Here is an 11,799-nt window from a genome sequence, read left to right as displayed (position 1 = left end):
GAGGGGAGCTAGGACTGGGGGCGCTGGAGCCCCGGCCGGGGGCGGGGGAAGACCGCGCTCCACCCAGGTCTGGTGACGGGACCGCAGGCTGGATGCGGCTCCTAGTCCCAGGGAGGGAGGGGCGCAGCGAGAATTTTAGGTGAGGAAGGGGAGCTGGGGTGCCCGCGGCCAGGCCTGAGGATGCCCGCGGGGCGCCGAGGCTGGGGCCACGGCCAGGCCGGGGGCGGAGGCGGCCTCGCGCGGCTGTGAGCCGAGGCCCGGGCGGCGCGGGGGGCGGGGAGGCAGCGGGAGGAGGGGATGCGGAGGGCTCTCCGGCGGCGGCGAGCGGGCGAGAAGGAAGGAGCGGCGCGAGCGGCCGGAGCGGCGCAGGGCCCGAAGCGTGCATGGCGCGCCCTGAGCCGGGCTCCCGCGGGCCCCCCCGGAGCGCCTCGCGGGCGCCGCGACTCTCAAGCGGGCCCCTCTGGGCCGGCTGCTTCTGAGCCCCGGCCCTGGATCTCTGGATGCCTTACTTCCCGGGAGAATCCTGCCTGCGTTGGGGCAGAACCGCGGCAGCGCTGCGCCGGATTCCGTCCTCCGCCTAGTCGTTCCGCGCCGGCCGCAGTGGGCCCGCAGCCGGCGGCGAGGAGCTCGGGGCTTGCGAAGCGGGCGCGACAGCTCTCCGGGCCGGCAGGTCCCGGCCGGCCCCGCTCCGTTTGCGGGAAAGGGAGAGGCGAGAGGGGAAGGGCCGCACCGCAGGAGCCGGTCCCGGACCCGGACCCCGCCCCCTGCGCGGACACGCCGAAGGCTCTGCTCGGCTTTCGCCGGGGCCACGCATCCACTCTCGCCGCGGGAGGTGGGGGATGCGGGCGACGATCCCCCCGGGCTCCAGGACCCTCCCCCCCGGGGCTCCGGAGCTGTTGCTCCGCCCGCCGCCCCCTCCCCCGTCCTCTCCACCTCCCATCCCACCTCCCCACCCCTCGTAAGAAAATAATGCTGGCTGGCGCCCGCACCTCCCAGTCGCTCCCAGTCCTCTGCGAAGAAAGGGCACCCGCAGTGTCTCTTCGCCGGGACCCCCGCCGAGCCGCCCTCGCCGCCGCCGAGCCCCGAGAGCAGCTGGGCTCCGCTTAGGCGGAATCTGCGAGCGCCGCGCCCGTGCACTACCGGCCCGTGGAGGCACCGCCCGCAAGGACACCGCTCTGTCCCGCCTCGTCCGCAACTCCGGCCCTCGTCGAGCTCGACGGGAGCCAGGATCCCGGACGTCTCTCCGCGTGCGGCGCAGCAGCAGTCCGACTAGTCCCCGCGACCCCACCTCGGAGGCAACTCCATTTCGGACCTGGGACTTCTGACGCGGGTCCTCAGCTACTTCTCACCTCGGGGCTGTGCCCTCCTCCTCCGCTCAGGACGGGGGTGCCAAGATGCCCCGCTGCAGCGCAGGGCCCCGGGCCGCCCCCGACGTGTGACCCTAGCCTGGTCCCCCTGCTCGGCCCTCCGCCCTCCCCTTGGAGACCCCCGGCCCGGCTTCCGGGGGAGGAGGAAGGAGACGACGAGGCCGAGGGGGGGATGTCCGGCTCCAAAAGTGTGAGCCCCCCGGGCTACGCGGCGCAAAAGACTGCGGCGCCGGCGCCCCGGGGAGGCCCCGAACACCGCTCGGCGTGGGGCGAGGCCGATTCCCGTGCGAATGGCTACCCCCATGCCCCCGGGGGTTCTGCCCGCGGCTCCACCAAAAAACCCGTGGGGGCGGTGACCCCGCAGCAGCAGCAGCAGCGCCTGGCCAGCCGCTGGCGCAGCGACGACGACGACGATCCTCCGCTGAGCGGTGACGACCCCCTGGCCGGGGGCTTCGGCTTCAGCTTCCGCTCCAAGTCCGCCTGGCAGGAGCGCGGCGGCGAAGACTGCGGTCGCGGCAGCCGCCGGCAGCGGCGGGGCGCGGCCAGCGGGGGCAGCACCCGGGCGCCCCCTGCGGGCGGCGGCGGCGGCGGCTCGGCGGCGGCGGCTGCCTCGGCGGGCGGGACGGAGGTGCGCCCTCGCTCGGTGGAGGTGGGTCTGGAGGAGCGGCGGGGCAAGGGGCGCGCGGCCGACGAGCTGGAGGCCGGCGCCGTCGAGGGCGGCGAGGGGTCCGGGGATGGCGGCAGCTCGGCGGACTCGGGCTCGGGCGCGGGGCCCGGCGCGGTGCTGTCCCTGGGCGCCTGCTGCCTGGCGTTGCTGCAGATATTCCGCTCCAAGAAGTTCCCGTCGGACAAACTGGAGCGGCTGTACCAGCGCTACTTCTTCCGCCTGAACCAGAGCAGCCTCACCATGCTCATGGCCGTGCTGGTGCTCGTGTGCCTGGTCATGTTGGCCTTCCACGCGGCGCGGCCCCCGCTCCAGCTGCCCTACCTGGCCGTGCTGGCGGCCGCCGTGGGCGTGATCCTCATCATGGCTGTGCTTTGCAACCGCGCCGCCTTCCACCAGGACCACATGGGCCTGGCCTGCTATGCGCTCATCGCCGTGGTGCTGGCCGTCCAGGTGGTGGGCCTGCTGCTGCCGCAGCCGCGCAGCGCCTCTGAGGGCATCTGGTGGACCGTGTTCTTCATCTACACCATCTACACGCTGCTGCCCGTGCGCATGCGGGCCGCAGTGCTCAGCGGGGTGCTCCTGTCCGCCCTCCACCTGGCCATTGCCCTGCGCACCAACGCCCAGGACCAGTTCCTGCTGAAGCAGGTAGGGGCCCACCTGGCCACCGGGACTGGATTGCGGGGCGGGCAGGCCTCAGCTTGACTCCAAAGAAAGGGATCCCACCCTCACCCTTTCGAATGGTGAAAAGAGCCAGAGAGACACGGTTCGGCCATGTAGGCTGTTTGGGAGCTTCTTACCCCACTCTGAGCCCCAGTGGCTTCGTTTACAAAAAGAGTGCCCTTGTGTCGTTTGCAGTGTTCCTTGCCCCTTAGATAACGTGTACTGAACTGTAGCCATCACTGTGGGAATGCAGTTAGGAAGGCTGGAGGAGAAAATTATAAGGAGTGTGTCCCATCTCTTCCTGAGCTTCTGTTCCTATATACAAAAGGCCCCTAACAAAAGTGGCTGGACCCTCTAGCAGCCACCCCCTCGTGAGTGCCACTGCTGCTTTGTTAATCCAGCCCTGGATAGAGGGTTGGTGAGGGGACACCCTGCACCCCTCGCTCGGTGGTAAGGAGGAGATAGCATGAGCCTGCCACCTGTCTAAGGCTGGGGATTTGGGAGCTGGAGATACCCCTGAACTTGCAGAAGGACTGACAAGTTTGTTTCAGTTAGCAAACTGCCCCAAGCCAAAAAGCTGCCCTTAGCTAAAGTGGGAAGGAGCCTCCGAGATGTGTGTGGTGGCAATTCCCCTTCTGGCCTGAGCAGAAAGCTGTTGTTGAACATCATGACCCCTTCAAGTGGTTGCCCCTGGTCATTGCTTGTGGTAGGGACATTTTATCCCTGCTGGGATTTGTTGGGTGAGCCTAGAGCTGTAGGTTCAGGAAGAAATACAACTTTTGCCTGGTTAGCTGGTGACTCTCTTAAAGGCTTCTGGGAGAGGGGCATGTTGGCCATCCTGACCTCAGGGTGAGAGGAGCCCCCTGACATCCATACCATATCTCCCTTTAGTGTCCTGTGGTCTGGTTTCCTGGTCCTCATCCATGATTGCTTCTGAACCTGTTTGTTTGCATGCTGCTCCACTGTGAGAGTCCACTGGGCCCTTGCTACAGGCAAGTCTCTTCACCTTGGACCCCAGTGCACACATGCCCCCACTGGTGTCTGCCTTCTCGAATAGAACTTCTTAAGGGTTTTCCATTGTCATTGCCTTCCTCCATCTCCCCTCTTCTAGTGCATTCTCTTAGACTTTTATCCTCTTGAGTACCGCATCTTTCTTGAGTTGCTCTCCTGTGTCCCCTGGCTTCCTGGACATGGTATTCTCCCATAGAGAATAGCACTGTTATGGGTTTCAGGGCTCTGGGCTCTAGCTGAACCTGTGACTGGGACGGAGGGGACACACAAGCTCTCTGGGCCTTTGCTACCTTTTCTAGAGAATGAGAGGATTGTTTATGTCCCTTCCACTTCTAATGTCCTCTGCCCCAAGCTGTATCCCCGCAAGGAACCTTCTCCTTCCATTCCAGCCACACTGGCCTCTTGGTCTTCTGCATGATTAACAATAGAGTCAGAAGCACAGAGTGGAGCACTTATTCATTTTCCAGTGTCCACTGGTTTTGCTGTCTGTCCAGTGTAACCTCCATGGATGCACAAATCCCAAGGTGTATGTTTTTCCTCCTCCATTCTCTCACTCTTACCTAAGCACAGTGTAGAATACTTAGTAGGGATTTAATAACTGCTTGCCAATATAGTTGGGGTCCAGTGAGTGGAGTAGGTGGGGCTGTTGATGCTAAGTTAAAAGTTTTTTTGTTTTTTTTTTTTAATTATACTTTAGGGTTTTAGGGTACATGTGCACAATGTGCAGGTTTGTTACATATGTATCCATGTGCCATGTTGATTTCCTGCACCCATTAACTCTTCATTTAGCATTAGGTGTATCTCCTAATGCTGTCCCTCCCCCCTCCCCCCACCCCACAACAGTCCCCGGAGCGTGATGTTCCCCTTCCTGTGTCCATGAGTTCTCATTGTTCAATTCCCACCTATGAGTGAGAACATGCGGTGTTTGGTTTTTTGTCCTTGTGATAGTTTACTGAGAATGATGTTTTCCAGTTTCATCCATGTCCCTACAAAGGACACGAACTCATCATTTTTTATGGCTGCATAGTATTCCATGGTGTATATGTGCCACATTTTCTTAATCCAGTCTATCGTTGTTGGACATTTGGGTTGGTCATCACTGGCCATCAGAGAAATGCAAATCAAAACCACAGTGAGATACCATCTCACACCAGTTAGAATGGCCATCATTAAAAAAATCAGGAAACAACAGGTGCTGGAGAGGATGTGGAGAAATAGGAACACTTTTACACTGTTGGTGGGACTGTAAACTAGTTCAACCATTGTGGAAGTCAGTGTGGCGATTCCTCAGGGATCTAGAACTAGAAATACCATTTGACCCAGCCATCCCATTACTGGGTATATACCCAAAGGACTATAAATCATGCTGCTATAAAGACACATGCACACGTATGTTTATTGCGGCACTATTCACAATGGTAAAAGTTTTTTCTGATCTGAGATCAGAAGAAAAAAAAATCTTTAGAGACCAGCTTTGAAGACTTTTGAGAGGTGGTGGTTTAAAAGTTACTACCATTGTTAGTGCTTATAAAAGCCCCAACTGTTTTGACCCGAGGACTCGTGCTTTCAGATGGTTGTTGTATCTTTGGGGACTGCTCCTGACTTGGGTGGATGTAGCTTTTCTGCAGAGGAAGGGGCATGTCATCCATATGGAGATTTTCAGGATAGTTCAGGGTATTTTGTGAACCAGACTTGGGACACAAGCTCTGATTACAGCTGTAGGTACGGTTTCTCCTGAGGGAGGTTGGAGTCAGATCCCAGGAAAGGGGTGCTGAACCAATTCCACCTTAGCATGAAAATACCATTGCAGCAACAGAGTGTCTGTCTAACTGACTTCCCCTTCTGGTTCCTTAGGCAAATCCCTCCCCCTTCTCTCCCCACCCCCACTGGCTACCCTGTTCTTTTACCCACTGTGGTCTTTAGACCTTTGCAAGGCTGTAGGATTTTGGGTGGATTTACACTTACTTTATATGATCTGCCCTGAGTGGTGCAGAGCTTGTTAGGAGTGGTTCAAGACCAGGGAATGCAAACATTTCCTCTATTTGGCTTCAGAGAAAACTGTATCTTTTTTTGTTTGTACTTGATTTACCCTTTTGATTATGCCTCATATAAAATTTGTCTTTCTTGAGCAAACCCTGCTGGCTGGTGGGGGAAGTCCGGCATTAACCTCTGCCTCAGGTTACTCCAGAGCAGCAGGCATGTAAGAGTGGTTTGGATTAGATGCCTTGTTCTTTTCTTTGATGAGACACATGTGCAGGGAAATGGGTGGCAATGAGCAGTTCCTATGTTGGGGCTTTGGGAATTCTCCTTTCAGTGGCTTGGGCACATAGTAGGCCCTCAGTAAACTGGACTGGTATTTCTTCACTGCTCCTCTTGCAAGCTGGACCTCTCCCCCTTTGCTCAGGTCCTCAGCATCATTATCTGACCTGTGTATTTTATTCTTCTTCAGCCTCTCTTATGTGTGGGGCTCTGCCCTTGGCTCCAATTAGGAGAAGCATTTAGTTTCTTAACCAGTGGCTCCTGACAGTTTTGACTCAAGGGAGGAACAGGACACAAGGTGCCACAGCCCCATCTTGGTGGTCTTTCTTTCCTTCTCCGTCCCTCTGGCTCTGTCCGTAGTGTTTGTCACCCTCCCCCTCGGCTCCTTCTCTCTCTCTGCCTGCTCCTTTCCCCTCTGACTTCCTTTCTCTTCCCTCTCCCTCTGATCCCTGTTACTGTCTGCCCCCCTCGCCTCTCTGCTGCCTTCCTGCAAGCTCTGCTTTCCCATCTCTCCCTCCCCATTCGAGGCCTCTCAGCCTCGGCTGTGCTCTTGTCTCACTGTCGACTCCTGTCTCCTCGCTGGGGTATAGTAGGAGCGTCACGGGGTTGTTTTTTTCTCCTCCTTTGCCTGTTAGAAGTCCCTGTGCTACACCCATACCATAAATAACACTGGAGCATCTGCCAAACACATTCCTCACTTGTGTTAATAGGCTGCAATGATGCCGGAGCCTGTTGCTATGACAACCTCATTTTTGTTTGACTGTATCCCACTCTGCTACATAAAGCTTCTGCACGCACTCACACAAAAACAAGCATGCTCACACAACTATTACATATGCTTAGCTATTAACGATTATTTTGGAGAGGGCATCGTTGTGCCCTGTGGGGGTGGGGTGGTCATTTGCACTCCAGGAGATGAGCAGCAGCTCTACGGTCTGGACTCTAGGTGATGATGGATGGAAAAGCTCTTTGAAAAGTGGAGAGTCCTGTTCATATATGGGGTATTATTATTATGCATCCACATTCAACCTGCCTGACATGGTCTCTGAGGAGAAGATTCTGACCTCGCGTGGGTCCCCGTGAGCTTGGGGGAGCCGCTAGGGGTTTTCCTGCAGTGTGGGACAACCCATCTCCCACCCCACCCTATCTTTCCCCAGCTTCTTAGGCCCTTCCCCCTACCCCTTTCAGAGGCACTCAGTGATTTCCTGTATTTCTTCTTTTGTGCCTATTTGAACCTACAACTGTCACCAGTTGTTCCAGTGATCAGAAAGGCACAGGCGCTGTGTGGGTGAAATTCTGTGACTGTGAGCACGTGTGTCTGTAGCGAGGAGACAAATGACGGGTGGGGGTGGGAATATGGACCAAGAATCGAGGCTGTGGCTGTTCAGGGGTGCATGTGTGTACGTGAGCACGTGCGCATCTGTCTATCTGGTATGAGGCTGACCTAGGTGGTGGATGTGGGCCTGGGAAACCTTTGTGTTAACTTTGAAAGGAGATCATGGCAGCCCTGTCCTGTTTATTCTTGGCTGGTAGTTGGCTTCCGTTTGCTGGCCGTTTGCTTTTCTGGTCCTGGGCCTTGATGGTTCTCCAGACCTTGACCTCTGGCTCCCCAGGGAAGTCCCTGGGGCTCTTCTGACTCCATGGAGTCCCTTTCTTCTCTCTCAAGAACCTTTCCTGCTACCCACCTGCTCAGCAGCCCAGCCCAATGAGCCCCGCTGAAGAGCTGCCACCTTGCTCTGGAACTTGGCCCAGAGGCCTGTCTGGTGGATCACTCTGGCCGCCCCATGTAAGACGCTGGGTAGAGTGGAGGAAGACACACTTTCACCCACAGGCCCAGGTATTGTCTGCCGTCAATTACTTTCCCTATCACCTGCATTTCTGGATAGGAGAAATTTAGTGGCAGTGAACTTCAGCAGGAGGCTCAACGCCAGTGCAGCAGCAGGCTGGGGTTAGGGGTTGGCTTTGGGTTTGGAGTGGAGGAGGGTCCGCTCTCTTGCCTCGAGGCTGACTGTATTTGCCGATTATATTTACTTATTGCTTATAAGATCGCTTCTTTCTCCCAGAAGCTAGGAGTGGGTATTTGGAGGAGAGCAGAAGTGGCTGGGGTGGGGGTCGTCTTCTAGATCCCTAGAGTGCCTTGATCCGTGGGGGAGGACTTCAGGAATGGTGGAGACTCAGTGGAGGGGCACAGTGCCCAGCTGCTGTATTTGTGGGAATGTACACTGTTAATAATTCAATCTAAATGTTCATCTGCAACAGGAGCATGAGGTCTGTGTGCTGTGGGATCCAGAACAGTGCATTTGTGTTTGTCTCTAAAGAGGACATGGATGATGTGTTAAACCCCATCAACCTCACAGAGAGTTTCAAAATCAGTGTACAGTACTTGGACAGGAACTCTCCTATGCATTCAAGCTCTGGCCATGAGTCCCTCTGTCCGAGGGTGCGGCTGGAGCACGCGCAGGGTGGTGGCCCATGTTCGGGCCAGGCCTCCTCTCCCTTATGAGGTGTGAATGGAACTGCCACCTTGGTCCTCACCAAACAGGGACCCGAGGAGGGAGCCTCCCGTGATGGCGCAACCTCTTGTTGAGTGCCTTCCTGTCCGTGGCTGCCTGCTTGCTACTTCAGTTAACTTTATCTTGGTGGTGGGTGCAACCTGCCGTCGTGTGTTTCCCAGGAGTGTAGCCTGTGTTGCGAAAGAAAAGTTCACTCCGGGGGCTTCAACATGATGGTGCCCATAAATCCTTTGGGTACAATTACATAAGTGAGGCCCTAGCATCCTTTTCTCATCCATGCTTATCAGATGAGGGTAGCTGGCTCATGGAAGGCAGGATCAGCATTCATTCTGCTCCCAAACACAAAATTGCAAAATTGGAAAGCCCTGGTTTTTTTTTTTTTTTTTTCCTCCTTAAGGCAATATCCAAATGTAGGACAGGGAAGATCTCTCTTTACAGCATCGTGAAGAAAATCTGGGGGTTTCTAGTTAGCGGACAGTGAGCTTAATGTGAGCCCGCATTTTGGGATGGCTGTTAGAAAAGGCCCACAGGATCTTGGTTAGGTTTATAGCCTTATCCAGTTCATCAGAGGATTGAGGCCTGGTCTGAAATACAACGGCCTCTGATTCTAGACTTCAAAGGAGAGTGACCAGTTTTGTAAGGGGAGTGGAAACTTCTGAGAGAGCATTTGAGAGAATGGAGGATATTTAGCTGGGAGAAAAGCAGACCATATCAAGTAAGAAAACCTAACGCGAAGGGCAAGGTGTTATTCCTGGGATTTCTGTTTTCAGATATTAGAAGAGGGACTAAATTATTTTCTGTTGCTCCCAAGGGTAGGCTTGTGGCAGATGGGTGGAAGTAGTAGACAGGTCTCAGCTCTAGGTAGATGACACCTTTCTAGCCATTGGGGTTGCAGCAGCCAAATCAGGTGCCTCTTAGGGTAGCCAGCTCTCCGTCAGTGGAGGTGTTCAAGTGGAGACTGGATGGCCGCCTCCTTGGCTTGTTACTGAGGAAATTGACTGCTTGGTGAAAGTTTGGATGGGTCACTGACTGCATCATTGATTCTTAACCTTGGCTTATCATAATCATCTGGGAAGTTTTTGAAAAAATGCAGACTCACAGGCCCCACCGGGAAAATACAACTTCCAAATGTCTAGGGTAGGGCCCAGGAATGGATCTCTATTCAAAACAACTTGGAGCTGGTTTTCAAAGCTCCCCAGGTGATTTTGATGACCAGCTCAGGTTTCGGATCATTGGCCAAGAAGACGGCTCAGGTTACACCTAAGCCTGGAATTCTGTGGGTCAGTGTCTTGCAATAGAGTGGCAAGACCTCCTAAAGTCCTCCAGGGTGTCCTCTTATCATGCCCATCTCAGCCCCTGTTTAAAAGAAGCACAATCAGTGCATACATGCAGACTTGTTGGGAGCCATCCAGGTGGGGCTGGTGAGTGTGCACTAATGCACAGATGCAGATCTGGAAGGCGATTGGGTCATAGTGGTGGTGGTAAAACAGGATGAGAGGGATGATCAGCCTTGGACTCTCTCTTGCCCACTCGCCCCAATCCCCCCTTCCTTTTTGAGGCAAAACAATCTGTGGCTCACCTTTTGAGGGGGAGGTTGGTAGAAAGATGGGCCTAGGTTTGAATTCTGGTTTATTCATTCATTTGTCTGGTGAGTGGATATGAAAACCACTGAGGACATCCCAGATCCAGAAGGGATGGTATAGAGTGTGGAGATTGAGGAAGTCAGGGGGTGGAGGAGCAAGACAGGAGATAGGGAAGAATTCCGAGGTGGTGTGAAGGAAGGGGAGTGTGCCTTAAAGAAAGGAAGAGGAGATTGGAACTGTGAGTATGAGGAGGGGAAGGACTTGGAAGTGGGGGCAGGGCTGTTCTCTGGGAACAATGAGATATGGTCACAAGAGAAAGGGGGGGTGGTTAGACAAACAAGCACAAGGAGACAGTAGAGGCTTTATTCTTTAGGCCAGCCTCATGTGTCAGTGTGAAACTGTAATAGGCCCCCCTCCCTGCCCACTACCTCTTGCTCTGGTCAGGTTATGAGCTGCTGCATCTGGGCTTGTGGCCTCCTGACCTCACACTTTCATGGTCCCCTCTGCCTTCCCCTTCAGGGCTCCCTGGGCGTTATCACAGAACTCACTGAGGTCCCACCTTGTCTTTTGGAGGGAATCCTGAGGGACCCAGTGCCTCACCTCCATCAGTGCTCAGCACACAGTAGGTGCTCAATGAGGGTTTGAATGAACAAGCAAATGAATGAATGGGTGGTGGGGTGGGTGGACGTCTGCACGCAGACTCTAAGCTCTGCCGAAGTGCTAGACCAACACCTCCACAGAAGGAAGCGACGCAGCTCGGCTTGGAAGCCTATTTTGGTGGGTTGTAATCCTAAACTCTGAGCAGGGCTTCCAAAATCCCTCCTGCTGCAATTTAAAATGTGTGCCTTCTTAGAAACAGAGAGCTGTTGCCTGGCACTGCCGATACTATATCACTTAACAGATTTGAAAACCATCATTAAGTCGTTCTTTCAGCCTTCTCCTTATTTGTTCAGATAATAATCATTTATTAGGTGCCTACCTTATAATAGGCACTGTCTAGGCCATGGGGTTGCAAAGATGACGGGTTGTGGCTCTGAGGACTGCCTTCAGCTTCGGCTCTCCCACTAAATGTGCCCCTTGGAGGGCTGTTCATAGATGTCTCACATACAGTAGTCCCTGCTTATCCGAGGGGGATACAGCCCAAGACCCCCAGTGGATGCCTAAAATCGTGGATAGTACCAAACCCTATATAACACTATGTTTTTTTCCTGTATATCTATACTTATGATAAAGTTTATAAATTAGTCATAGTAAGAGATTAACAGTAATTAATAATACAATAGAACAGTTTTGACGATATACTGTTCACAGTTTCAGATAGAAGATTTGTTCTTACCGTAGATCTTAGCAACCTCAGCGTATGATTTTTTTCTTTCCTTATTAAGTTGAGAACTTTTACATTTTCCCTTAAAGAAAGCCCTTTAGGGCCGGGCGTGGTGGCTCATGCCTGTAATCCCAGCACTTTGGGAGGCCAAAGCAGGCGGATCATGAGGTCAGGAGATCGAGACCATCCTGGCTAACACGGTGAAACCCCATCTCTACTAAAAATACAAAAAATTAACCGGGCGTGGTGGCGGGCGCCTGTAGTCCCAGCTACTGGGGAGGCTGAGGCAGGAGAATGGCATGAACCCAGGAGGCGGAGCTTGCAGTGAGCCGAGATTGTGCCACTACACTCTAGGTGGGCGACAGAGCAAGACTCCATCTCAAAAAAAAAAAAAAGAAAAAGAAAGCTCTTTAGG

At 54.6% G+C, this 11,799-nt stretch overlaps 1 protein-coding gene across 2 annotated transcripts in view; it reads left to right on the top strand.

Moving 5' to 3' along the window:
* Positions 1-289: 289 nt before the first annotated feature.
* ADCY5 (adenylate cyclase 5) overlaps positions 290-11,799 on the top strand; it is a 170,122-nt gene continuing 158,612 nt past the window's right edge. For both annotated transcript variants that reach the window (XM_055260679.2, XM_055260678.2), the window contains exon 1: positions 290-2,679. In XM_055260679.2, the coding sequence (XP_055116654.1) occupies positions 1,540-2,679 (1,140 nt within the window). In that variant the 5' untranslated portion in view covers positions 290-1,539. The remainder of the gene's footprint in view (positions 2,680-11,799) is intronic.

Source organism: Symphalangus syndactylus, chromosome 21 (assembly GCF_028878055.3).
Source record: "Symphalangus syndactylus isolate Jambi chromosome 21, NHGRI_mSymSyn1-v2.1_pri, whole genome shotgun sequence".
NCBI lineage: Eukaryota > Metazoa > Chordata > Mammalia > Primates > Hylobatidae > Symphalangus > Symphalangus syndactylus.
The sequence above is the reverse complement of the archived record's forward strand: the minus strand, read 5'-3'. Positions and strand labels throughout refer to the sequence as shown.